The following is a 27,653-nucleotide window of genomic DNA, read 5'->3' as shown; positions in this document are numbered from 1 at the left end:
TCATTTAGAAAATACCAGTTTACATCCTCAACTGCACACGTAGGCTTTGACTTGGTTCTCTCACTCTCACAATACCAAGCAATTATTGCAACAAAATTAAAAGTAAAAGAAAATCTATTTGTAGTTGTTTGTGCATATGATTAACAAGCTTAGAAATTAAATCCTGCCATCAGAATTTATTAAATTGAAGTGTTCAGTCAACACTTAACTAGCATGAATTAGATAGCGACGTGAAGAAGTTTGTTTCCTCAATCGCATGAAATGAAAACAAATCTAGTGAGATTTTAATTTGTATATGCATACCTCAAGGCGTTTGACCTGGGTCTTCTCAAATTCCAGTTTAGTTTCAAGTTCACGAATCTTGGCTTCTTGCCTGCTCACCAAGGATTTATCTACCATGGACTGTTCTAGGAACTCTAGCTGACTTTGCAGTCCTTGTAACTGGAGAAAGTTGCAAAGAAAGAAGAATATCAGCATATAAAATGAGCCATATTAATTAAAACCTGAATGCAGCAACTGAAGGGCAAAAACAGTAAAATGAATAAGAATTGTATTTCTGCCTGTAGATGGGCAACAGTATGGTGGCACAATGGTTAGCACTGCTGCCTCACAACATCAAGGTCCAGGGTTCAATTCTGGCCTCAAGTGACTGTGTTGCTCTGGTCCAGAATCAGCATAATCCGAAACCCTTGGTGATTGTTCAAAGATTTAACTTTCATAGCCATTTTCGAAAAGCAGATCAATTGGTAGCTAACTTTGTGGCAGGATTATGGCAGCTTTCAGAATACTCCAAGTTTGGAACAGTTTAGAAGATATGCACAGAGGTAAACTGGTCTGCAGCATTGACAAGGATAGCATTCAGCATCGGTTGTTGAAAGCCACACTTACCTTTAAGGCAGCTCTGGAAATTTCTCAGGGCATGGGAATGACTGCCAGCAATGCTAGACACATTCAGCAGGCTAATGGTAGTGTCCAGGCTGGATCAATTACAGAAAGCAGTAAGCAGAAAGGTGAAAGCACTGGAGCTTTACAGCTGTGAAAGACTACACAATGCCAATCATTACAAGATTATGGATACTGTTCGTCACCAATGCAGCAAGAAAGGGCATCGAGAGAGGAAATGCAGGGATGCGAAGCACAAGGCAAGGATTGAGCAAGAAAATTTTAATTCAAAGAAGCCTCAATCAGTTACACCCCATGTGTAAAGCTCGGAGCAGGCAGACACAAGCTTACGACATGTTCAATATCAGTGAGGCATGAGCAGAGCCTATTTTTGCTATGGTTGTAGTCGACGATAAACAAATCGAGATGGAGGTGGACACAGGAGCTTCTGCATCTGTAATTAGTGAGGAAACCTACAAGTTGACATGGGACTCTAACCGAGCACCAGCCCTTACTCAGGCAGAGGTTAATTTTCAGACGCACACAGGAGAGTAGCTTGGGCACTGGAAATCCATATTGCGTATAATAGATGAGAAGCATAGGTACGCCTCCTGTGGTCATAGGGAAGGGGCCAGGTTTGCTTGGGCGTGACTGGTTCAGCAAAATTCCATTGAACTGGGCAAGATCAAGCATACAAAGGGTGACTATCCTTAAAAATGATGGTACAGTGTGCATATGCAGTGACTACTAGCTCACCATTAACCAGATTTCTATGACATCCAATATCAAAGGTGGAAGATTTGCTTTCAACTCTTACGGGAGCAAAGACATTTTCAAAACTGGATACGAGTCAGGCATATCAACTACTCTTGCTAAAGGAAGATTCAAAGAAATACGTCACCATCAACATACATAGAAGGTTGTTCAAGTACAATCATTTGGTTTTTGCCATATCCTCCAGTCTGGCGACCTTGAAAAGAATGATGGACAACCAGCTGCAAGGCACTCCTCAGGTTGCAGTCTACTTGGAAGACATCTGAATTATGGGGAAGACTGAGGAGGAGCACCTCAGCAATCTGGATCAAGTTTTTAAAACATTTTCAGAGGTGAGACTGCATCTGAAGAGGAGCAAGTACATTTCTAGGCACAAGGTGTAGAGTATCTAGGCAACAGAATCACTGCACAAGGCCTATCTCCTGTGGAGGGGAAAATTTGAGCCATTAAGGAAGCTCAGGAACCAGGAATGAGTCAGAGCACAGGTCAATGTTGGGTTTAGTGAATTACTATGGAAAATTTTTGCCAGATCTGTCAACAGTGATGGCTCCACTGTACTTACTTCTGCACAAAGAAACCAAATGGAAATGGGAGCCTGCGCAGAAGGCAGCTTTCAAGGATGTGAAAGTCCTGCTGGAATCGGACAATCTGTTAGTCCATTTTGATCCAGACAGGGATATCCTGTTGTATGATGCCACGCCCTACAGTGTGGGTGGGGGTGGTTCTTTCCCATTTAATGGAGGATGGGTCCAAAAAACCCATCAGTTTTGTATCAAGGATGCTGATAAATGCCGAAAAGGGACATTCACGAAGGTCTAGCTGTTGTTTTTACGGTGAAAAGTTTCCATCAGTACTTCTATAGTGGTTTGCTCACCATATGTGCTGACCACAAGCCATTAATGAATCTTTTCAGTGAGTCAAAATGTATTTCCCCCATGGGCTCAGCAAGAATACAGCACTGGGTGCTTATATTGTACTTCTCAGTACAGTATCATGTACAGAGCTTTGAAAGGCAATGAAAATGTGGATGCAGAGTTGTCTCCCTTGACCGGATTTGCCAAGGCAACTTTCTTACTAAACAAACTTTTTTGTTTAATTCATTTGTGTGAAACGAGCATCACTGGATGGCCAACATCTATTCCCCATCACGTTGCCCTTGGATGGCAGTTGATGGTCAACCACATTGCCCAATCTCCAGTAAGTGCTAAGCAAATTAAGCAGTAGATGGATACAGATCCTATTCTATTTCAAGTCAAGAGATTTCTGATGCAAGGATGACCAACTATTATTGAAGGCTATGAGTTGCAAACTATGTGAAGCGTAAAGATGAGTTAAGTGTGCAGAATGGATGCATACTATGGGGGTCGAAAGTGGTTGTTCCACCCCCTGGTCGTTCACAAGTAATGGATGAAATGAATGAGGCTCATCCAGGTGCCTTTAGCATGAGAAGTCTAGCCAAGTTGCATGTTTGGCCCACTATGGATCTGGACTTGGAGACCAAGATGAAGTCCTGTTCTGCTTGTCAGATCAATCAGGAGATGGTGCCACTAGCACCACTTCATCCTTGGTCCAGACTTCATGTGGACTTTGCTGGACCTTTCATGGACCACATGTTTTTGGTTGTTGTAATGCGCATTCAAAATGGTTGAAGCACATATCATATTACAACTCCTGTGACAATTGAGAAACATCATCAAATTTTTGCAACTCGTGCCTACCAGATTTACTTGTTTTGGATAACAGCACTACGTTGGCAAAAAAGGTATTTCAAGAATTCATGCAAAAGAATGGTGTATAGCACCATTTATCCAGTTTCAAATGGCCTAGCAGAGAAAGCAGTTCAAATTCTGAAGGAGGGATTGAAGAAAATGGCAGGTGATACTTTGAGAACAAAGCTCTCCAGATTTTATTCCAGGTATCATATCACATCATAATCCAAAACTTCTCTCCTGTGGAATTTTTAGGTAGAAGGCTGAAGTCTCAGCTGGATCTGCTTCATCCAGACCTCAGAGCAAAAGTGAGCAGGAAACAAAAAAAGCAGGAGGGGCATGACTACCACTTCAAATAGAGGCAGTTCGAACCTGGTGACCAAAGGTCCTGGTCTACACCAGGACCTTTGGCAATAAACAGGAGTTACCAGGAATAATTTTAAACCAAAGTGGTCCAGTACCTTGGATCATATTTGTTTATGGTATGACCTAGGATCAGTAGTAGTTTTGGAGTCAGTAACTGTTACTGATAACATGGCAGCGGTAATGTTGCTGTGGACATTTACCAGGAAGTTGTTCCTGAGGTTCAAGGTTTGTCAGTTAACTCTGCTGTGGGAGTGGAAGAGAAATGTTCATTTTCAGATTTTCAGCCTACTTCTACTCCTACAATTCTAGATCCACCAACAAGATTGTCCAGTGGTAGTGCATAAATCGCAACGCAACTTCAAAGCTCCTGACAGAGTTTTGCATAGTTGACATTATTTTCATTGTATTTCTGTCCTGATGTGAGATTAAAATTAAGGGGTGAGAAGTATTACAGAGTATCATTTTAAGTGCAGAGTATTCTTGGGCCTGTGTGATTGTTATGCTGGCATCTCAGAATCCCTACAGTACAGAATGAGGCCATTTGGCCCATCATGTACCGACCACAATCCCACCCTATTCAGGCTCCATTCCTGTAACCCCACATATGTATCCTTCTAATCCCCCTGACACGAGGGTCAATTTAGCATGGCCAATCAACCTAACCCACACATTTTTGGACTGAGAGAGGAAACTGGAGCACCCGGAGGAAACCCACGCAGACACTGGGAAAAAGTGCAAACTCCACACAGACGGTCACCCGAGACTGGAATTGAACCCGAGTCCCTGGCGCTGAGAGGTAGCAGTACTAACCACTGTGCGGCAGCAGTGCTAACCACTGTGCCACCATGCCGCTGATCTGTTGAGGGTTCTGGAGGGCTTTTCGCTCTGTAAAGAGTATTCTGCAAGCAAGACTTGTTTTACTTGTGCTCCTGTTTTCATAGTTATTACTATTCTGCTGAGTTATGGTTTAACTTTGTTATTTATTTATATAAAGAAGAGCTTTAAACAAGGTATTTGAGCACCTTATTTGTGGTCTCATGTTACTACAGTCTAGTACTTAAGAAAAGCAGCCCCAATTAAATTCTGCTCCAAAGCCAAAAGTTAAAGGGTCAGTTCCTCTTTGTGAAACAGCCTCATTTTTACACAGTGCCCAAATCAAAGGAGTGTATTTTGAGTATTTGGGTTGTGTTCAGTTTGTGTTTCACAAGCGACAGGAGAAACAGTCAAAATATAAAGATGTTCAAAGAAAATAAATTAGGCTGAACAAAGTGAAACATATTTGTGATTTTTCTTTCTTGCTCTTTCACGCTCCTTTCTTGCAATATTCAAGAAAAAGTTCCTGGGAATCGGAATAGGATATTTTATGATTTCCATAACTGAGGTTTTCTTTGTTAGATAGCTCCTGTTTCATTTTCCCCTCAAAACAAACTTAAGTGAATTTTCTGCGGCACATGATTTCAAAAGTGCATTTCCAACTCCGAAGATCAATACAAATGGCATTGGAGACTTAGTCCATTATAGTTCATCAATCCTGTCAAAAATATTCCTATAGTCTGTTACACTGGATTACATTATCTATCAATGGATGGCACAAAAATTCCAGACAAAATGCAATATCGAATTATTTTATTGTTCAGCATAGTGGTTTATAGAGAATCTTATTATGACAATGGAATAATTTACATACCTTCTCTTGTAGTTCTTGTTTTTCTTTACTGGTTTCTTCAAGTTGTGACTGTAATTCATTGATCTGGCCCAGGTCCCTAGATGACTAAAGAATTGCTTTGTTTCAGTATTATGTACTTGAAAAGGACTAATTTGCAGAGATATGTGGGGGAGGCTGTGGTGTAGGCCTAAACCAGATAGCTCAAAGAGCAGATACAGGCATGCCAGGCTAAATGGCCATCTTTTGTGCTGTAAGATTCTATGGTTCCACCTCAGTTAAAACATTTAAGAAGCATTTAGATGAGCACTTGAAATGACATGGCATACAAGGTTACAGACCAAGTGCTGGAAAACGGGATTAGAATAGACAGGTGCTTGACAGCCGGCACAGACACGATGGGCCAAAGAGCCTCCGTCTGTGCTATGAAACTGAATCTAAAAATACAGTTAGTGACTAAAAGAGGTTCAAACCACATATTTAGAGCTACATAGGGGTCTTCCTTAGACATCGGATGGTACCAGAGGACTGGAGAATTGTGAATGTAACACCTCCTGTCCAAAAAGGCGTCCAAGGATAATGCAGGCAACTACAGACCAGTCAGTTTGACTTCAGTGATAGAGAAACGTCTGGAAACTATAGTTTCAGACAAAATCAATAATCACTTAGACAGTTGCAGATAATTAAGGCAAGCCAGCATGGACTCATTACGGGAAAAATACGTTTAACTAACTTGCTGGTGTTTTTGAGGTGGTAACAGAGATGGTTGATAATAGCAATGCTGTTGGAAATGCATGTATTATTCACAGAATCATAGGAACCCTACAGTGCAGAAAGAGGCCATTTGGCCCATCGCGTCTGCACCGACCACAATCCCACCCAGGCCCTACCCCATATCCACCCACTAATCCCTCTAACCTACGCATCTCAGGACACTAAGGGGCAATTTTAGCATGGCCAATCAACCTAACCCGCACATCTTTGGACTGTGGGAGGAAACCGGAGCACCCGGAGGAAACCCACGCAGACACGAGGAGAATGTGCAAACTCCACACAGACAGTGACCCAAGCCGGGAATCGAACCCAGGTCCTGGAGCTGTGAAGTAGCAGTGCTAACCACTGTGCTACCGTGCCGTTGATGTGGTACATATGGATTTTCAAAAGGTCTTTGAAATAGTACCACACAACAGACTTGTGAGCAAAATTCTAGCTCATGGAATAAAAGGGAAAGTAAGCATTAGGATAAGAAATTGGCTGAGTGACAAGAAACGGAGAATCATGGTAAATAGTTTTTTTTCAGATTGGAGTAAGGTTTGTAGTGGAGTTCCCCAGAGGTCAGTGGTGGAACAGTTGCTCTTCCTTATGTATATTAATGACCTAAACTGTGTTATGCAGAGCATAATTTCAAAATTTGCAGATGATATGAAGATTGAAAGCATTGTCAACTGTGATGAGGATAGTCTTGCACTTCAAAAGGGCATAGATAGGTGGATTGGGCAGACAAGTGGTAGATGAAGTTCAATGCAGAGAAGTGTGAAGTGATTCATTTTGGCAGGAAGAATGTGGAGAGACAGTACATAATGAAGGGAAAATCACTCAAGAGGACGCAGGAACAAGGGGCCTTGGCATATATGTACATTTGTCACCGAAGGCGGCAGGGCATGTTGAAAAAGCAGTTAATAAAGCATATGGACCCTAGGTTTTATTAAAAGGGGAATTAAGTTCAGAGTAAGGAGGTCATATTGAACTTGTATAACTAGTTAGGCCTCATCTGGAACACTGCGTCCAGATCTGGGCGCCACACCTGAAGAAAGATGTGAAGGCTTTGGAGAGAGTACAGAGATTCACAAGAATGAAACAAGGGATAAATGACTGTAGCAATGAAGATAGATTGGAAAGGTTAGGTCTGTCTTCCTTGAGAAAAGAAAGCTGAGGAGTATGGACAGGAAAGTGTTAAGAAACTGTTCCTTCTCAGGAATACATCCAGAAGTAGAGGGCACAGATTCAAAATAACAGACAAAAAAGTAGACGTGATGTGAGGAAAAAATGTTTCATCCGGAGTGTGGCTGGAATCTGGAACAAGATTCTAGAAATGGCGGTGGAGGCGGGTTTGATCAAAACATTCAAAAGGGGATTTGATTGCTATCTGAAAAAAATGTGCAAGGTTATGAGTGGGAATAGATAGAATGCTCTTTCAGCGAGTTAGTGAATACATGATGGGCCTGATGGCCTTCTTCTGCACTGTAAAGATTCTGTGATTCTGAGGAGGTACCAGAGGGCTGGGGAGTGGCACGTGTAAAACCCTTATCAAAAAAGTGTGCATCAGTCCTACTAACTACAATCCAGTTTGTTTAATAACAGTGATGGCAAAGTTTTAGAATTAATAATCATAGAAAAAGTTAACCAGTACTCGGAGAGGTTTGAGTTAAACATGGATAATCAGAACAGATGATTTGTAGGAGGCACATCATGCTTACTAATTTAATTAAATTTTTGATGAAGTAACGGGTAGGGTTGATGAAGGGAAAAGAATGGATGTTGCCTCTCTGGATTTTAAGAAAGCCCCTGACCAAATACCACATAAAAGGTTGGCTAACAAAACTGACATTTAAGGATTAGGAGGATCAGTAGATAAAAAAATGGGCTGAACGATAGAAAAGAGTGAGTCATAGAAAATGAGTTCATTTTTGACAGGAGAATGGTAGGCCTCTCAAGGGTCTTGCTAGGACCACTGCCCTTCAGGCATTTAAGTGGCCACCATGGGACCATTTCCACGATTGGTGGTGGAAGTCTATCCACTGAGAGCTGCCAGCAAATCAGAGGCCCGCAGTTCCTCATAGTGCCAGCACCAATGATGTCAGCTGGTGGCACTGCACTAACTAGTGACCCAGCATTGGACGTTAGGCCACAGCTGAGCGGAGGCAAGATGGAGGTATCGAGGTCACAGAGTGGGAGTCACAAGAGTGGGGAGAGTAGCATCAGCGGTGTCAAGACCTTGAATAAAGTAAAGATTTAAGAATGGGATACAATAACAATTAAAGACGTTTGGATAAAATAAAGTTGGAAGAATGGGATGAAAGAGGAACTGATAAGAATGCAGCTGCCTGAAGGGATTTGATATGCGAATTAGCTTAGAAGCAAGGTAAAAAGCTATTTACTTCAGTGGGAAACAACAGAAGTATAGAATTTTAAGTATTAAAGCTGCAGAAGAGATTAGTTCGAAGTGGAGACATGAGAATACAGTTCAAGTTAATGTGCTAAAAGCCAGGTTTCTAAAGCAAGTCATTTAGACAAGAGGAAATCAAAAGGGAAATATGGTATATCAGTGGTTATGCATCTGTACTGGCAGGAGAGGTGAAAAGGAGAAGGAAGAGAAGCTGCTGGAAAAGTAGTTACAATCACAGCCATGCTCAGTTGGAAAGCGGAAATCTCCTAGAAAGCAGATTCTAGGATAAAAGATGCTGACTTGAACGCCGTAGAGAAAAACCATGCTAAACGGAAGAAGGTTTCCTAAAAGTAAAGGCAACTTGTAGGTGGTAATTATTTGCTAGATTTAGCTCAAAGTTATACTGTATGGGATGATTGTTTTGGGACAAAAGACATTTCTCAGAGTTCAGGAATGCAGAAAGTTGGCAATGGGGTTAATTCTAGAATTCTTTTCTTGTTTTTTTTTAAACTTGTTGTTAAAACCTATTAGCTGTTCTGTGACTCTGTTCCTCCATATCTTATAACAAAAGTTAGTCTTTTGAGCACGGGTTTCATTCTGGAATCCTCCGTCCAATTATATCAACTGGGATTGTAACAGATGCATTGCCTACCTGGGAAACTACCACTTTGTGTTTCTTCATGAGTTCATTCATATCCTCTTGGTCCTCCTCAAGACGGTTCTGTAGCTCATTTTTCTCACGTTGTAAACGGCTTAGTTGCTCTTCCAGCTATAAAAGGGAAATGCAAGCACAAATTATGTTCGAGCCATTTGTATGATTCTACCATCCTTGCCACATTATTTTGCTGCACTGAATGTGTCATACATACTAGTGTTAGGCAGTTTAAAAATCATACTTCGTAACTCTGAAGTCTCTTCACTCTCCTACTGGAGTTTCTTCCTATCCCTGCTGCGGGCGATCGGTTGGGGGGGGGGGGGGGAAGAAGGCAGGGGTCGTGATCGGTCTCGGTAGCAGCTGGGGGGGGGAATAAGGGGGACAGTTATGTTGTGGGAGTGGGGCGATGTCTGTGTGGGGGTCATCGCTCCCGGTCCGCTTTATCCGCTTTTTGCGGCCCAGACGTGACGTGACAGGGAGCGATTTTCAAATTTATTTTTCACTGTGCATGCGCAGTTGAAGGCTCCGATCGGAGCAGCAGCGTTTCAGTCGCGATAAACCCGCCCACAGCACAATTCAGACTTGCGACTTTTTTTTTCAGGCTAAGTACGAATGGGGGCGCCTGAGAGTTTTCCAAGTCGGATCTGAATTGAGCCCAGATCCAGCACTTAGAATCAAAATGGTAAAATCAGGCTCCATTTGTTTTAATTACATTTGTTTTAATATTCTCATCGAAAAGATGAAGATGCTATAAACATCCTTATCACGAACAGGCTGAGACTATTATGCAGAGAGAGTTATATAACCCATTAACAAAACAATCTTTAGAATTAATTCCTTTTTCGGAACTTTAAAGAACACTCATTTGGAAAGAAAATTGCAAGAATTTTTTAATGCATTCAAATAAAACAGTAATGTTTTTACAATTTGGCAGCTATTTTACAATTACTAAATATCAATGCATGGAAGTGCAACTCATTGGTAAAAAGGAATCCATTAGCTACTATCCCAAACTTAGTTTTCACAAACCATCAGCTTTTAATCACTTTGATTCAATTTTCCAAAGGTACCAAGACAGGAAAGTTAAACCCAATCATTACTGCACTTCTGGTGACCTAAACATTGGACGATTGTTACGAATACTTGTTCTCTCCTCCTGAAGCTGCTCATTTCTTCTCGTAATATATGTTTCCACAGGCATCGATTGATGCACAGGCCTCCAAGTGTTGCAGGCTAAGCTACAGCAGTGTGTGTGTGTGTGTGTGTGTGTGTGTGTGTGTGTGTGTGTGTGTGTGTGTGGTGGGGTGCATGGAAATAGGAATTAGGAAAGAGGGGGCAGGTACACACTAGCTTAACCCAAAATTGTCTCCATTTGAAATCCACATATTTCAATCACAGCTTTAGCTAATATATCTTCAGCATTCATGAGTGACTAAGGATGAGATCCTGGCACATGGCGCAACTGTTGATTGGATAAAGTAACTGAGGACGTTCCCATACCCAGGCACTAAAGTGAAATTCACTTTAATGAAGCACCTTGGGTTCTGGCTAAGGTGTTGACAAGCCTGCAAGATATTTCCTGCATTTTCTGTTTTTCTTACAAATTTGCAACATTGTCATTAGTATTGAAGCAGAGATTACCTGCTGAAAAGTCAAACATCAATGCTGCATTAGCACCAGCTTAGCTATACTAAAAAAATTCTGAAATACAGTGATAAAATGGATTTTTGTGTTACTCCAAAATTCCTACGCTCCACTTTAATTATTAAATTGCTGAAAAGCCTAATCTCCAAACAAGCATAAACAAATGTACTAGTTTATGCTGTATTGCCCCATTCCTGGAAAACAGGATAATGTTGAAATCGCATCTAATTTTTTCCACTACATTGTGCTTGTGCCCGGCCAAAATCAGGTTTCTGATATTTTATACTATCTACAAATAATTTTTGAAGTCTTGTTTCATTTAAAGAAAGTATCTGAATTGATTACTATAATAGTTCAAAAATCAGCAAGCCTCCCACTACATTATCTGATCTGCAGCCGACAGAGTGATTATATATATTTTGTTAAATCTTCCACGGTATGAGAACATTACTGGCAAGGCCAGAATTTGTTGCCCATTCTCAATTACCCTTGAGTTGGTGGTGGTGAGCTTTGCACTGGATGGTATCAAGCTTCCCAAGTGTTGTTGGAGCTGGACTGCTCCAAGCAAGTGGAGGGTAGCAGAAATGTTGGGGAACATGAGGTTTAGTGAGAGGGAGGCACTGAAGGAAATCAGTATCAGTAGAGAAATGGTGTTAGGGAAATTGATGCGATTGAAGGCCGATAAATTCCCAGGGCCTGATAATCTACACCCTAGAGTACATAATGAAGTGATCCTGGAAATAATGGATGCGTTGGTGGTCATCTTCCAAAGTTCTATAGACATTGGAACAGTTCCTACGAATTGGAGGGTAGCTAATATAACCCCACTATTTAAAAGGGGAGGTAAAGATAAAACAGGGAATTACAGACTAGTCTGCCTGACACCAGACAGTGGCAGTATTAGACAGAGTCAGCATGGATTTATGAAAGGGAAATCATGCTTGACAAATCTACTGGAATTCTTCAGTAGACTTGATGAGGGGGAGCTAGTGGAGGTGGTTTATTTGGACTTTCAGAAGTCTTTTGACAAAGTCCCACATTAGAGTGCAAAATTAAAGGTGAATGGGATTGCAGGTAGTGTATTGAGATGGATAGAAAAGTGGTTGGTAGACAGGAAACAGAGGAGAAATAAACATGCCTTTTTCTGAATGGCAGGCAGTGATTAGTGGGGTACCGCAGGGATCAGTGCTAGGACCCCAGCTATTCACGATATATATTAATGATTTAGATGAGGGAACTAAATGTAATATCACTGAATTTGCAGATGACACAAAGCTGGATGGGAGGGTGAGCTCAGAGGAGGATGCAGAGATGCTTCAATGTGATTTGGACAAGCTGTGTGTGCAAATGGATGACAGATACTGTATAATGTGGATAAATGTGAGGTTATTCACCCTGATAAAAACAGGAAGGCAGATTATTATATGAATGACGATAGATGGGTAGAGGGGAATGTACAACAAGATCTGGATGTCCTTGTGCACTAGTTGCTGAAAGTAAGCATGCTGGTGCAAAAGGCAATAAAGAAGGCAAATGGTATGTTGGCCTTCATAGTGAGAGGATTCAAATACAGCTGCAGAGATGTCATGCTCTAATTATATGACCCTAGCCTCCAGGCTAAATCTTTCACAGGACTTGTGGCTTTCCTGGCTTTACTGTGGGTATGCCATATGATCAGTTGTTTCTTTCACATGCATTTTTGATGTTGAATTGTCACTTCAGTTAACTTCAGCTGTATCTAATACCTATACATGCAATTTTGCCAAAGTTTATACTTTGTGAAATATTTTTTGAGTCCACATTCTGAATATTTATGTCAGTAACTTTATTTTTCTTCTCTATGATTTATTTCATCAACCAGCACACATCAATCTCCATTTTTCAAACCTTCTTTATACCTGCCATACTATCTATTCACTAAGGTAACACACTAATTTCTGACCAATTATCATCGTTTCACATGATACATCCCTAATTTTAGATATTGTGGTTATGCTTCAAATAGAACAAATGATGTGACTGACAAAATTTCTGGGGTCTAAAGAAACCTCTACATTCTCAGAGAATTTGATCAAAGAACTCGAACTTTATAAAAAACTATATTAGGTTGGGAATCCTAAAGGGATCGTAGCCCTGGCATTGAGATTCTATAATAGAGGCCATTGCCTTGATTCGCTTCTCCTTGCAATAACACGAAGGACATTAATCAAAAGGCAAAATATATTGTTCTTTCTGAGGGAATGCAGGTTTGGTCTCATCTAAGTGCTAGGGCGAAGGACATACCTGCAGAATATGCTTCTCTTTCATGGTGAGCTGGTGGTGCGCTCCTATACCCCACATCTATTGTAATGGTGGCTACTCTTGAACACCTACAATAGCCAACTGCAACATGATGCCAGGGATCTGTCCGTCCCTCCCTTCCCAGGAGGTACAGAGGGACAGATAGACACTCTCTGCCACAATGTGTTTTCTATAGGCGGATGGGGAGTGAAGGAGGGAATGGGGGGGGACAGAAAGACCACCACTTTCTTAAGCTTCTTATACATTGACGTACTCTGATACTGGTAATGGCAGAAGTATTTTTCTTAAATGTATAACCTCAATTGATAACATTTTTTAGGGTTCTCAATCTGCTGATGAGTCACTGCAGTTCTTACATCTCAATGTGCACAATTAAGTTTCCTACTTTTGTAATAGAGCATTTGAGAGTCTCCAGTCACCAACTCCTCACAAGGCTTCATTTAGGATAAATTGAAGACACTTCCATATACTTTGACACTGCAGATCAGTATTGGCCTCATCTTGTTGACTGTAAAACACTTTGTGAACCCGCATAAGATTATAAAAGGCACTCATTGGGCCCGATTTTACCAACAGTTTGTGCCTGTTTCCGGGCGCGAAATCGCGGTAAAATCAGGTGTGAGGCCTTTATCGCAATCTGCACCCGTGTCCGAGCAAATCGTGACTTTACCGACACCTGATTCGGGCGCGGATCCGTTCCACGCTCGAATAGGGAGGCCCGACGTGCGGCCACTCCAGGAGGAGGGATTCGTTCCTCCGGTGGGGAGGAGGGATCACCCATAGAGTGGCAGTGGACGCCCTTGCCCCCTCCCTCCCGATTGCCCGCAGAGTGGCAGCAGACCCTCCCCCCCCCCCACCACCAGTGAGTGATCGGGCCTCCCACCACCACCAGACAACGATCATCCCTCTCGCGCGCCCCCCCCCCGAGATATATCTGACTCGCTCCCCCCCCCCGCCCGAGGATGCTCTAACCTGCCTCCCCCCCCTCCCCCGAGGATGCTCTAACCTGCCCCCCCCCCCCCCCCCTCGGATGCTCTAACCTGCCCCCCCCCCCCCCCCCCCCTCGGATGCTCTAACCTGCCCCCCCCCCCCCCCCCCCAAGAGGATGATCTGTGTCAGAGAGCCACTCTCTTCGCTTTCTGCTTTTTTTTTCTTTCCCGACCCGGGTGCGCTTTTTCAAATTTCTTTCGAACTGCACATGCGCAGTTCAGAGCTCCGATCGTTCCGGCAGCGCTAAGCCCCGCCCACAGCGCGGATTGGACTGGAGCCGACTGAAAGCGTATGGGTGCGTCTGAAAGCGGATTTCAAGGTCGGATCTGTACTACGCCCAGATTCAGCACTTAGAATCAAAATGGTAAAATTGGGCCCATTATTTCTTGTAATCTGTTTAAGAATTAGAAAACGGTGTATATCAACTGAAACAAACTAAACACACAAATTTACTTTTGCAGTTGGTAATTATTTTTCAAAGAGGTAAGTTGATATGGAGCGTATTCTGATCCAATCATAACATTTCAATGCAGAAAACAGTTTCCAATTCCCTCATGGATCCAGAACATCTGGTTTTAATTTATTTTTAAAAATATGCTATATATTCAGTTTACTCCTGTCACTATATTGACTAGTTATTGCTCAATGTCGTACTTCATCCAGCAACACATTTTACTGTTTTTGTTTGGGAGAGATGGCATCACAGCACTTGTTATCATTCTGCAGATATTTGAAATAGTTAGTTGTTGTTGAGAGAAATCCAAAAACAAGCACACAACTGGTCAATAAACATTTCTGTATTCATCTGGAAATCTAAACTTTTGCATGCTGGATCAGCTTTAAGCAAATACACTTACTGCAATTTTGGCTTTAGAGATATCTTCAATCTGAAGGTGCAGATCTTCCATTTCAACCTCCATGGCTTTTCGAGCTTTGACAGCTACTGCACACGTGAACTCTGACTCTTCAAGCTAAAAATAGACAACAATTTCCAAAGAACAGTCTTAAATTCTCTCACATCAGGTAAAAGGCAAACTGTAACAACTTAGAAATCTCTAAATTAAAATGAGGAGATTGAATTGGCAGTTATAGAATAAACCATTTTTATACCAAGTTTCAGAACCATATAATGTTGCAAGGAGCCCAAAATCTGTTAGTCAATGTCATTATTGTTAAATGAAAGCATTCTCATAGTGATAGCTCATTCTTGCTCCTCTTTACCCTCTCCAAAAAAAACACAAAAGAAAGTCACAGTATCTGCCTCATAGAGTCTATCCCCTTTAAAATCTAAACTTACCAACTACTAAGGATAAATTTATTGCATCAATAAGGTGCAATAAATGGTTAAGACTTTTCTTTTAAACACAACTGAAGTCTTTTTAAAGCCTTTTTAAAAATAAAACGTATGCAGCAGAATTTTCCACAACCATAACATTTTGGTTAGAAAAGTTAATTGCTATAATGGACAATTTGCTGATTGTGACCGGGTCTCAAACGCTCTCCTTGCAATGAATGACCACACTGAACTGCATATTAGCTCAAAGCCAATTTAATTGTTTTATTCTGAGTGTAGCATTCTGTAATCAAATGAGACAATCTCAGAAGTATTTTCTCTATCCTTTGAAAACAGTTTTTTTTGGTTGATCAGAAAGAAAGTAAAAATCTCAAGCGTTGTGGAATGGTACAAATAAATCTCTTAGAGAATACCAATTATTATTCCCATATATTTATTCAGAGAGCCCTAATATCTGCAGATCTCATAAGACAATCTTCTGTGAGTAAAGCACATGAAACGTTCTTTCTTGTTTTGTTTCAAAATGAAAATAAATCTGCATGTATTCAGTACTGAAACACACTACTTTTGGCTTATGTGACTTAATTACTTCTTGATGCATTTTCCTTGATTATAGCTCTTGGGGCGAAGGGGATCAAAGGATATGGGGGAAAAGGCAAAATCAGGCTATTGACTTCGATAATCATCCATGATCATAATGGTGGAGCAGGCTCGAAGGGCTAAATGGCCTACTAGTTATAGAAAATACTTAGCGGTACACAGAACGAGACAGAGATTTGCAATGTTCCATCGAAAATATGGCACAAACACCAGCTCCTAATTTTCTTAAACCAAGTCCCTGTGTAAGACTAAACTTGGTAAAGGAGCTGGTAACTGTAAAAATAAGTCTTTTGGTATCTATCTTATTTAGGGTTATTGAACTTTCCTTTCAGGTGGGACCACCTCTTTTGAAAATCACCTTTTGGGAAGATCACGGGTCTTAAATGCCCACTTATGCTATTTTCCCAATATTCTGGCTGCCATCTCACTGAAGTTATAGTAGGCACGTGGGCAACTCCATCAGATATTCAACTTTTGTATATTCTTTAGGACATCAGTTGTCTAATATTGCAAATCATCTTTCATCATTTATACATACCACACCATATTATATCAAAACATAATGGGGCTAATGTTTAAGGCAGTGAGAGAACAGGTAAATAGCAATGAGGAAAATTAAACTCAGATTATAAACAGGAACATTTCTCAGAAAAGGTTACAAATTAGACAACAATGGGTGAGAGTAAGAAATCTACATATTTGTACTTCAGGAAGGCTCTAGCAAGAGCTAAGAGTCATATATGATCCGTGCCACATCCAAGTGATGGCTATCTTCAACAACAGAGTCTAAGCACTCCCCTTGACATTCATCAGAATTTCCCCTCACTGAACCCCTGCCCCCATTATCAATATCCTGGGGATCTGACAACTGACCAGAACTTAACTGAATGAGCCACATAAATAATGTGGTACAAGAACAAGCCAGGGACTTGTTATTCAGCAGCAATAACTCATCCTCTATCGCTACAAAGCTTCTCCACCATCTAAAAGGCACAAGCCGAGCGTGAAATGGAATACTCACCACTTCCTGGATAAGTGCAACTCCAACACTCTCCAGAAGCTGGATACCATCAAGGACAAAGGGGTCCATTTAAATACCACCCTTTCCACTACCTTAAACATTCACCACCTCCACCATGACACACCATGGTTGCATTGTGTATCATCTACAAGATGTGTAGCAGCATATTGCCAAGGCGTATTCAAAAGCACCTAAATAACCTGTGATCTCGACTGCCCAAGACAAGGGCAGCAGACACATAGGAACACCATCATCTGCAAGTTCCCAATCTAAATTGAAGATATATTACCATTCATCACTCTCACTGGGTCTAAATCCTCTGCATAAGGTTTGTAGAATTGGGGAAGATAATGAGGTATTATGCCAGTTCATAGCATGACAAATGTGAGATGTCAGAGGGAAAACCAGTTGCTGATGGCGACCCACTTATAATTACAATGAATAATTCTTATGAACTATAATTGGTCTTTCAAAAGACCCAAGGCTGACACGATAAACTAAATGTCTTCCTTCAATGCTATACCATTCCAGCTGACAGTTGCAAGATGAATACCTGAATTTGGAGGACTCAGTTACAGAGAAATATCATCTACCTTAAGATTATATTTCCTGAAATGAAGAAGAGTTTTGTTTTGCTGGGGGGAGGATGTTGGATTTTTATTGGTTCCATGCTAAGAATAAGGTTAATTGGCCTACAATTTACAAGGTATGCGAAATTGGGATGGATGGCGAGATATTAGGTAATTACTACTCTTCCTTGAATATGGTGGTCACATAATTTACCATGTTTGTAGCTTTGGCCAATTCCTGTTTCTAAACATTTGTAGACGTTATCATTAATGTTCCATTGCCATCTTTTCAATTTCCCACATCTTTCTGGGTACATACTATCAATGTGCACGGACTTTTTATACAGAGTTTCTTTTTGTATTATCTCCAGTAGTTAAGCTTCCACAAGAGTAATATTAATCAATAGCAGTTTATCACTTTAAGGAACTGCGGCTGAAAATAATGAACAAAATTAGAAAGTGTTACCTGGTTTTTCAACTGTGCGATTTCCCGTTTGCTGGGTGCATTATTCTTGAAGTGATCCAGCATTATTTGTGCATCAGCCAGAAGAGCTTTTGTACGCCGAAGGTCCTTGCGCAATCTCTTTTCAGTTTCAAAATCTCGTTCACTAACCTAGTTTTTAAAAAACAGCTAGTAATATCCTGGGAAAAGGTTACATATCAAGTCTGTACTGGATTTGAACTTCCTGTGTCATCCTAAAGATATGAAACTAAAACAATTTTATTGTAAATTACCTGTTTAAATGTTCTATTTTTAGTTTGAACCAATTCAGTAATGAACACTCCTCAAAAATTTATTCTATTAAATTTTGTATACAACAAAATTCTAATCATATTTCTAGAATTTCCAAACTTTAACTATTGAAATTTATCTAAGATCTAATTTGATTTAATCCACTTTCTCACACTCCAAGTAACATTCAGCATGTATAGCATTATGGGAATTTTGAGGCCTTCCACCCAACAAACAGGATGGTAGTGTACTCAAAATGGCATGGAATGAATTTGCTCCCTGTTCCTATTGATCTTCCTCAACATCAATAACTGGATGGCCACAGGGACCAATAACAGACATAGGACCAGGCAGAGGCCATTTAGGTTGTCTGAAACTGCACTGGGCTGGAGCTGGTGGCCTGCCCTGGGGCAATTATTTTCCCAATTCAGCCCATTAACCCGATGCTATCAAGCTTCAGCCCTCAAAAGTGGATTGGGTCTCCAGTTTTGACTGTTCAACAGTTATCTCTGCTTGGGAATGGAGTCTACTCTCATATATTTTCCAGTAGGTATGCTTTCTTCAAACTTGGCATCAAAGATATGAGAACTATTTTTTCTTAAACACAGAACATATAGAATAGAAAGCAGGCCATATGACCAACTGGGCCATGCTTGTGCTTACGTACCAGTGGAATTAGCTAAAAAGGTCTGCTCTTCCCCATTTCTGATTTTAGGTTCTCATGAACAACAGATTACCCTAAAACTTTTATAGTTCTACTAATGTCAAGGTCTTAACTACTGATTATGAATATCGAACACTGATATTGGATTATTGAAAAATCACAAATTTTTAAAGAAAATCATTCATGCAAGATTTTATAAATGTTACCTGTTCACTGACTGCAGATAGCTTGCTCTCCAGATCTCTTTTCTCTCTCAGAATTTTTTGTTTCTCATCATACTCTTCTTCTAATTGCAGCTCAAATTGTTTTAACTGAAAAAAGGAACATAAGCAAAACCGTATTAGATTCCGAGCTTTCATAATACATTTTCAAGAAAACAAATATATTTCAACTAATTGTTTTATGGTCTTCTTTCATGTAAATTTGCATAAAAGCTGACATGGGGCTGAAATTCAAACAGCTTTATTATCAGGTTTTTGCGCTCCAATTACCTAGTAGAATCTTTTAGATAGTGTCCTTTGCAAAATATCACCTCATTGTGAGAGTGCTTTCCTTTGACATCAAGGCACTATTTAGCAAAGGTAGCATCAAGAAGACCAAGGAAAGTTGAAGTCACTGTGAATCAGGGAGAACATTCTCCACTGGTTGAAAAATCATACCACACAAAAAGGAAGATTGTTGTAGCTGTTGGAAGCCAATCATCCAATTCCCAGGACATCATTGCAGAAGCTTCTCAGGGTAAAATCCTAAGCCCAACCACCTTTAGCTGCCTTATCAATGAGCTTCCCTTCATCATTAAGTCAGAAATGGGAATGTTCGCTGATGAGTGCAGTGTTCAGTACCGTGCACACCTCCTTACCATCCAGATTTGGAACTATATCAACAACAGCTATATGGAATTATGTCACCGTTTCTTCACGGTCACTGGATAAAAATCCTCAAACTCCCTCCCCAGCAGCTCCGTGGGTGTACCTGTACCACATATTTCAAGAAGTCAGCTCACCTTGACCTTCTCGTAGTTGGTAATATGCTGGCCTTGTATCTTATGAAAGAATAAAAAGGCTCCTAAACTATCTCAAAATAGGATTGAATAACAGAAATGCATGTGATCCAACTGAGATAAATTTTTTAAGGAGTGCATCTGGATTGACTTCTGGACTGCTTGCCCAACAAGGAAAGAAACATAGAATCCCTACTGTGCAGAAGGAGGCCATTTGGCCAGTTGAGTCTCTCTGACAGAGCATCTTAACCAGACTCTATGTCTGTAATCCCACATATTTACCCTGCCAATCCCCCTGACCTCCACATCTTGGGACACTGAGGGGCAATTTAGCATAGCCAATCCACCTAACTTGCACATCTTTGGAGGAAACTGAAGCACCCAGAGGAAACCAACGCAGATTAAAGTTATTCATGATTTGTTAAATCTGACTTTGCTGGCTCTTTAATTAATTTCTAAGTGCTTCTGAATTTGCCCGCAACTGATGTTGGAGTAGGTCGGTCTCTCTCTCTCTTCTTGAAAATATGGGTTACATCGGCTTTTCAGTCCCATGACATAACATGCTAGTTATCAGGGGAGAATGTCTGTGTGAAGTTTGCACAGTCACCGAACACCGGAACTGAACTCGGGTCCCTGGCGTTGTGAGGCAGCAGTGCTAACTACTGTGCCACCATGGCCCCAACTTACTTCAGTTAGTTCTGGAAACAAAGCAGTGTAAATGAGGTAAAAGTGGATGCAAGAACCTCATGGATATACAGGAATTAAAACCAAACTGAAACTTAAGGAAGGTATTAAATAAAATTATTGCTACTAAAGAAAGTCAAAGGAATACAGAAAATGTAATGGGGAGGTTAAGGGAGGGATTATAAAAAGGAAGATGAAAAGCCATGACCTGATTATGGAGAATGGTAGCGACATTAAATACCGTGTGTGTCCTTGCTTTCAATGCTGGTGAAGTGAAAATACAGGCAAACAGAAAACAATTGTTAGAGAAAACTATGGAGCAGGTATTGTTTGGAAAAGCATTAGAACTCAAAAAGTGGATAAATTGGAGCTCTGATAACATGTGTGCTAGGCCGTTGGAACAAAGTCAGGATGGAAATAAGTTGTGCATGGGACTGAAAAGCAAATGAAATCCATATTTTCAAGAAGGGAGAGAAGGGTAAACTGGACAACCATAGACCAACTACTCCAACATCAGTTGCGGGCAAATTCAGTGAGTATTTAGAAGTCAATTAAAGAGCAAGCAAAGTCATATTTAACAAATCATGAACAACTAATGTAGTTTTTTGGAAGAGGAGACTGGATAGATAAAGGAATTATATAGATGCAGTGCAGATTGGCATTTACAGTAAACTTAAGATCTTTCATAGGCAGCATTTTTAGAAACAAAATGGCTAGGATAAATTTGAAAAAATATGGATAAACAGATCTAGGGGTTTAAATATAGCATTGCCCGGAAACATATTAAAGTAGGTAAAGGTATTAAAAATGGCAACAGTATCTAGGGTTTTTTTATCAACTGTTACAAGAGCAAAGAAGAAATGATAATTTTGAGTTCTAATTTTAGTTAAAAGGATAAACTTGAGATGCTCAGACCACTTCTACTGGAGCAGGAGAGCCTTTAGAACTGGCGAGTTCTTATAATGTATGGCAATAAACATGGGTTAGGGAGTCAATCACAATGGATAATCAGTTTAAATTGTGAGTAAAAGGCTCAGGTGAAATGTCTTTACAAGGTTTGTTGAAGTATAGAATTCTTTGCTACAGGGAGCTGTTGAGGCAGAAACCAGAAGATAATTTAAGGAAAAATTGGATAAATATTTGAAGCAGATAATATGTGAAGTGAATAGGATTAGATTTGGAATTTGTAACTGAGACAGACATAGGGGGAGATTCTCCCGGCCCGCTGCGCTGCTCAGGAGACATCAGCAGAGGCTGTTTCGCGGGCTTCCCGCTGGGTGCCACATCCCTCGCGAGTCTCCCAGCCTAAGATTTCCAGAGTAATCAGCTCCACGCCGATTTCCAGCATGGAGCTGATTACAATATGGAAATTACTATTTCCATTTCATGAGCAAGCCCAGGATTGAATTGTCCGGGCCCGCTAGAGTCTCCCCCCTTGCGGGAGTGGTTCACTCCAGGAGGTTTACTACTGCTCCCCACTAACGAGGAGCAGGTGGCCAACCCCGCTGGAGGGAAGAGGGGCCATTGAGGCCCCCTCCAGAAGGTTGGAGGTAAGGAGGGTGCCTCTTGGGCAGTGCCAGTCTGGTACCTTGGCACTGCCCAAGAGGCACCTTGATACTGTTCACCAAGCATCAGGCAGTGTCAAAGGAGCGGGGCCAGAGGAGTGGTGGGGCCTATTGGAGACACGATTGGTTGGGGTTGGGTTAAAGTTGCAGTAGTGGGTATGAGTATGGATATCACTCGCTAGACGCCATTTATCACTTGTATCTAATTGACCAAGGAAGAATCAACTACATTGCTGTTAGACAATAGTCACTTATCGGGATCGCAGGCAGAGGAAGGGAAGAGGTGATCAGGGCTTGCCCGGGGAGGTTCAGGAGGCCAGCAATGGGGGGGGCGGGTTGCAATGCGTGTCCACTGCGCATGCACCAATCTCTGCGATGACAGATTGGCGCATGCACAGTGGCCTGCTCAGTACTATGCTGCCGGCCCGCAGGGGGGACTAGGCCCCACCCCCTTATTTTCAGAGTGAATCACCCTAGGGCACCCTATGACGCACAGAGTGTCAGAGATTCATTCTGGAAATCACACTAAAAAAAACCATCGGGATTACTCCCATTTTCCTGCAAATTGGGGACTTAGAATTTTTTGGGGGAGAATCCTGGCCATAATGTACCAAATGCGCTACGTCTATATCACTGTTATGGTAAATGATAAGAAAACACTGGTATAGAAGTAGCCCATTTGGCACATTATGACTGTGTTGGCTCTGCTAAAAATTCCAAATGTGGTGAATTTGCTGCAGATCCGTGGTGCTGTTCTCTTTAGAATCACATTAAACTTGATCAAAGCAAATTACTGCGGATGCTGGAATCTGAAACAAAAAAGAAACGCTGGAAAATCTCAGCAGGTCTGGCAGCATCTGTAAGGAGAGAAAAAAGCTGACGTTTCGAATCCAGATGAACCTTTGTCAAAGCTCAAAACATCAGCTGTTTTCTCTCCTTAACAGATGCTGCCAGAACCTCTGAGATTTCAGCATTTTCTCTTTTGGCACATTAAACTTGAGTTGGGTTAAAGTTGCAGTAGTGGGTATGAGTATGGATGTTACTCGCTCGACGCCATTTATCACCTGTATCTAATTGACCAAGGAAGAATCAACCACATTACTGTTAGACAATAGTCACTTATCGGTCAGATCACGACAATATTTATCAGAATATAGTTGTTGGGTTTTGAGTGGTGTTGAAGCTGAAGGGCCACTTTCTCAATCGAACAAGAAAAATAGTTTGTGGTTTGTTAACTTACTTGCTCTTGTTCTCTCTGAAGGTCTCCAAATGATGATACATTTAAACTGCTCTGTGAAACGCTGTGAAAGCAGGGCTAGCCTTCAGAAGGATAGTGGTCCAACTGCAGTCAAAATTTTCTTGGGGAATCTCGTGACACAAATAACTTGGTTTCATTTAGCATGTAGTTGAACACAGTTAATGTGTGCGAGCGATGGGGAGTGCTACATGGCTGCCAACAAGGGTTGAAATGCGCAATTTTGGCAAGCTAAGATGGTGCAGCAAATGCCAAATGTGTCCAGTCTTCACTTTAATAGATTGGTTGAAACAAGGCATGTGAAGAAATACGCTGCTATTGGTTTAAAAGGAAAGGTTGCAGGAGGTTGGCCATGATCCCGAGACCAATGAAATATTCAGGTGCTATGTTCAGGAATGGCTGGTGACAGAGCACGAACAAAGCAATAGTCAGAGTGCAGAAGCCAACAGGTGAAGACTTATTGATTCGTTTCCCTCCCCGAGTCTCCTAATGTATCGATTCTGATAAAAGAGACACATTTTATTCTTGTAGAAACTTGTTGCTTTTAAACAAACTGGAGCACACTGTCAGAAACTGAACACTTCAGTTGATAGATTGTCACGCCCCCTCTGAGTGTGTATACAGCAGGCTTCCTTTGCAGAGCAGTTGGATTGCGAAACATTTTATAAGTTGTTATCTTAGCTCTGGCAGTAAGTGTATTAGTCCTGATTGCTGATGGTATAACATCTCAAACCTATTTTCCATAATTGGCACTTAATTTATTAATATTGCATATACTTCATATTATGCTGCAAATATGGTGACCTGATTTGCCACAAGTTTGGCAAGCATCAAAATCCTATTGGCCAAACTGTTCTTTATGATAAACTGTGCTTCTAACTTTCCATCGTGTTTGGCATGGTTGACAATATCATTCACTTCCTCTATATCTATCCAGTCCCGAGATGGTTTCACTCCTGTCACCTCAATATAGCTGGTACCTCTTCAACATAGTCTTCACTACCTCTACTGCATCATCACCCCACTATCCACCACAGAATTATCCTTGATCTCCTCCCCTTCCTCATCGAAGTATTGTCCTCAGTGACATTCTCCACAGCCACGAGCCGAACTTCTACATCTGTGCTAATAACACTGAGCTCCATCTAGCAGGACTGCTTGTCCAAGATCCAGTCTTGGGTGAATCACAGCTTTCCCCAGCAACATCCAAGTCTTCAACCTCATAGGATCTGCTCCCTGGAATTCTCTCCCTAAAGTCCTCTTAAAAAAATCAAAATCCATCTCTTTATAAACAAGCTTTCAGGCAACCCCAGCCTCTTTCCTGATTCACTTCAGTTTCTTTATGTCAATCTGTAAAGTGCCTTGGAATGTTCTTCAAGTTAAAAGCACTTCAGTTAAAAACACTATGTAAATGCAAGCAATTGTTATATAGGACCATGCCACAAATAGTGGATAACCATGGGTGTTAAATGAAAGTTACATAGAAAAGTTACATATATTATACCTTTACAGTTCAGATAATAATTACATCATGTTTTTATCAACATATTAAGTAATCTTGCCAAATCCTTCCAAATCATTGAAAAACAAAACAAAATGTACTTGATTGCAATAAATATGGTCAATTATAAAAAGTTAAAAAGTAAAAATAAATTTCAAGTTTGCAAATGACATTTACTTTGTATCATTTGACATTGCTATCACTCTTTCTACTTTGTAGTACCCAGGACACTGGAAAGCTCAACATTTCTTGTTGCTTTCCTGCCCCTCCCCCCTACTCCCCCCCGCCCTAATTGTTAATTGGTAGTGGCTATGCAATGTAAAGCGCTAGATGCTGGCAAAACTCACGCTAAAAAATTTGCATAAAGACTTTGGGGAGTTCACTGTCAACTGATCTTGTTTTAGTACCTAGTTTACCGGATAATGTTGCTTGAGGTCAGAGAATTACCCAACCAATACTGATTAATTTCTAAAAGGAATCAATAAATCAAACTAGCTTTACTGTGAAAATCATTAGGCTTCCTCGCTTCATGTGCAAGCCAGATACAGGGTAATTACACAATAATCTAGCACTTTACATTGCATAGTAATAATTTGACCTCATTGACTAAGAAATGGACAATATGAATTACAGGCAAGAAAAAGTGAGAAAGTCAATCAAAATCAAACATTGCTCAAAAATATTTCTGCTACAATATAATTGCAACGATATTTTGACTTCCCATAAAAAATTAATCATAGGCCCAATTAGATCTGGTTCAGTTTCATTAATACAAATGAATATAAAATATTGCAAAAGCTTCTAAATAACACAATATAAAGCAGAGTAATTCCAAAATATGTTAAAAGAGGTAATTAATAAAGAAGTGCAGCAGAAAATTTAGTATGATCCCACTATTTGTTAAGATTAGCCATTTTTACTCTAAGAATAAGCAACATAGGGGGTCACGCTTTCTGTTCTCTGCCCGAAGGCAGGTCCAACCCACAGTGCTGCAATCCATGGGTAGGGCAAGGAGGCAGGTCCCAAAGTCACCCCAGCCAGAATGAGGATGGAATACCGTGCTGTTGGCACCAACCTGATCCACACTGGTCATCCAGCCAAGCAAGCGCCCCCACCTCCCCCAAAGGATGGCATGAATAAGCATATTATGAAACTAGTCTAGGAAAGATAATTTGTCTATTACTGCCATACTACATCATCAGAAAGTGCTTAGGTTCTCTACCCGATAAACCTGAATGACATAAAACCATGTACCAACATGCTAATATTAAAGTTTCACTCATACTCCCGACATAACATGTTGCAGTTTCCAACCTTTCAATTTACTTTCTGCCAATTATTCAGTAATGTGCACCATAAATGCTTAAGGAATTGCTCTTGTTAACTGTTTATGTGCAAGTGTTTTGAGTTTAATATAAAATTGTTCAAAACAAGATTTGATTTCAGAATTGATCATAATTATGGTATTGAGGAATTATGTTAATCATCATTAAAGGAGCTGTAAGCTGCTTCAACTTTATAATGCAATAATCATGAAGATCTCCCTGTTTAACATTATAGTAAGCTTTCCTTCATGGATAATGTGCGTAACCTTAAGTGGGATCACTAATTTTATTAACAGTGATTTTATATGATGTTCACTGCAAATACAAAAAAACCTGCTGCATTTTGTTACCTTCCTTTTAATTTGCTGTATTTTCATGCGACACAAGAAAAGTACAATGGGATTCTAAATATGAGTGGGTGTGATGTGACAGCTACAAGTATGCAACATGTACAGACAAATTAGATCTTCAAACACTATTCATTTAACAAATATTTCCATAGTCACTAGGTGTTACAGTAAGAAAATTTACCTTCTTCTGGCAAGACTGTCTAATTTCTTCCACCTCCTCTTCTTTGCTCTCAATCTCCTTTGCTTGAGTTTGTCTGTGCCTTTCCATTTCCATTTCCAGTCGAAGTTTGGCCTAAATTTGGGCAGAAACATTATACAATGTTGAATTGCTTTGACAATTAATTGCCAGAGACACATTGACGGAAACAATTCATTTGAAAAGTTCTCTCTTCACTCCACGGTATTAACTGCTGGCCTCAGTAATCCTCATGTCCCTTGCCCAGGTGAGAACTCAGATAGTGAGCACTGCAAAGGGACTGAACAGTGCAGTTATCACAGCTAAACTTGATCTTGCTCACATCCAGTAACAACACATCCAAACTTTCCAGCAAAGGTCAGTGAATAACAATCAGTTTGTGTGGAATCCTAGGCTGATTTCTATTCCAGGGACTAAAAAGGAGCTTGACCAGTTTATAACTGGAACACAACTTGTCAGTGTTTAGATGCTTATGTGCAAGATACAAATTTGCATAGCCACCAAGTTCCTATTTAAATAAAAGCAAATTACTGCGGATGCTGGAATCTGAAACCAAAAGAGAAAATGTTGGAAAATCTCAGCAGGTCTGGCAGCATCTGTAAGGAGAGAAAAGAGCTGATGTTTTGAGTCCAGCTTTGACAAGCTTTGACAAAGGGTCATCTGGGCTCAAAACATCAGCTCTTTTCTCTCCTTACAGATGCTGCCTGACCTGCTGAGATTTTCCAATGTTTTCTCTTTAAGTTCCT

The 27,653-nt window shown here is 40.7% G+C and overlaps 1 protein-coding gene across 26 annotated transcripts in view; it reads right to left on the bottom strand.

The window, feature by feature from the left end:
• myo18ab (myosin XVIIIA b) overlaps window positions 1-27,653 on the bottom strand; it is a 250,293-nt gene that overhangs the window by 13,928 nt on the left and 208,712 nt on the right. For all 26 annotated transcript variants that reach the window (XM_078224889.1, XM_078224897.1, XM_078224898.1 and 23 more), the window contains 7 exons: window positions 26,893-27,003; window positions 19,238-19,342; window positions 18,101-18,247; window positions 15,008-15,121; window positions 9,213-9,329; window positions 5,419-5,502; window positions 304-441 (listed from right to left, as the gene is read on the bottom strand). In XM_078224889.1, the coding sequence (XP_078081015.1) occupies window positions 304-441; window positions 5,419-5,502; window positions 9,213-9,329; window positions 15,008-15,121; window positions 18,101-18,247; window positions 19,238-19,342; window positions 26,893-27,003 (816 nt within the window). The remainder of the gene's footprint in view (window positions 1-303; window positions 442-5,418; window positions 5,503-9,212; window positions 9,330-15,007; window positions 15,122-18,100; window positions 18,248-19,237; window positions 19,343-26,892; window positions 27,004-27,653) is intronic.

This window comes from Mustelus asterias, chromosome 12 (genome assembly GCF_964213995.1).
Source record: "Mustelus asterias chromosome 12, sMusAst1.hap1.1, whole genome shotgun sequence".
In the NCBI taxonomy this organism is placed as follows: domain Eukaryota; kingdom Metazoa; phylum Chordata; class Chondrichthyes; order Carcharhiniformes; family Triakidae; genus Mustelus; species Mustelus asterias.
This window is presented reverse-complemented; position numbering and strand designations above follow the sequence as displayed.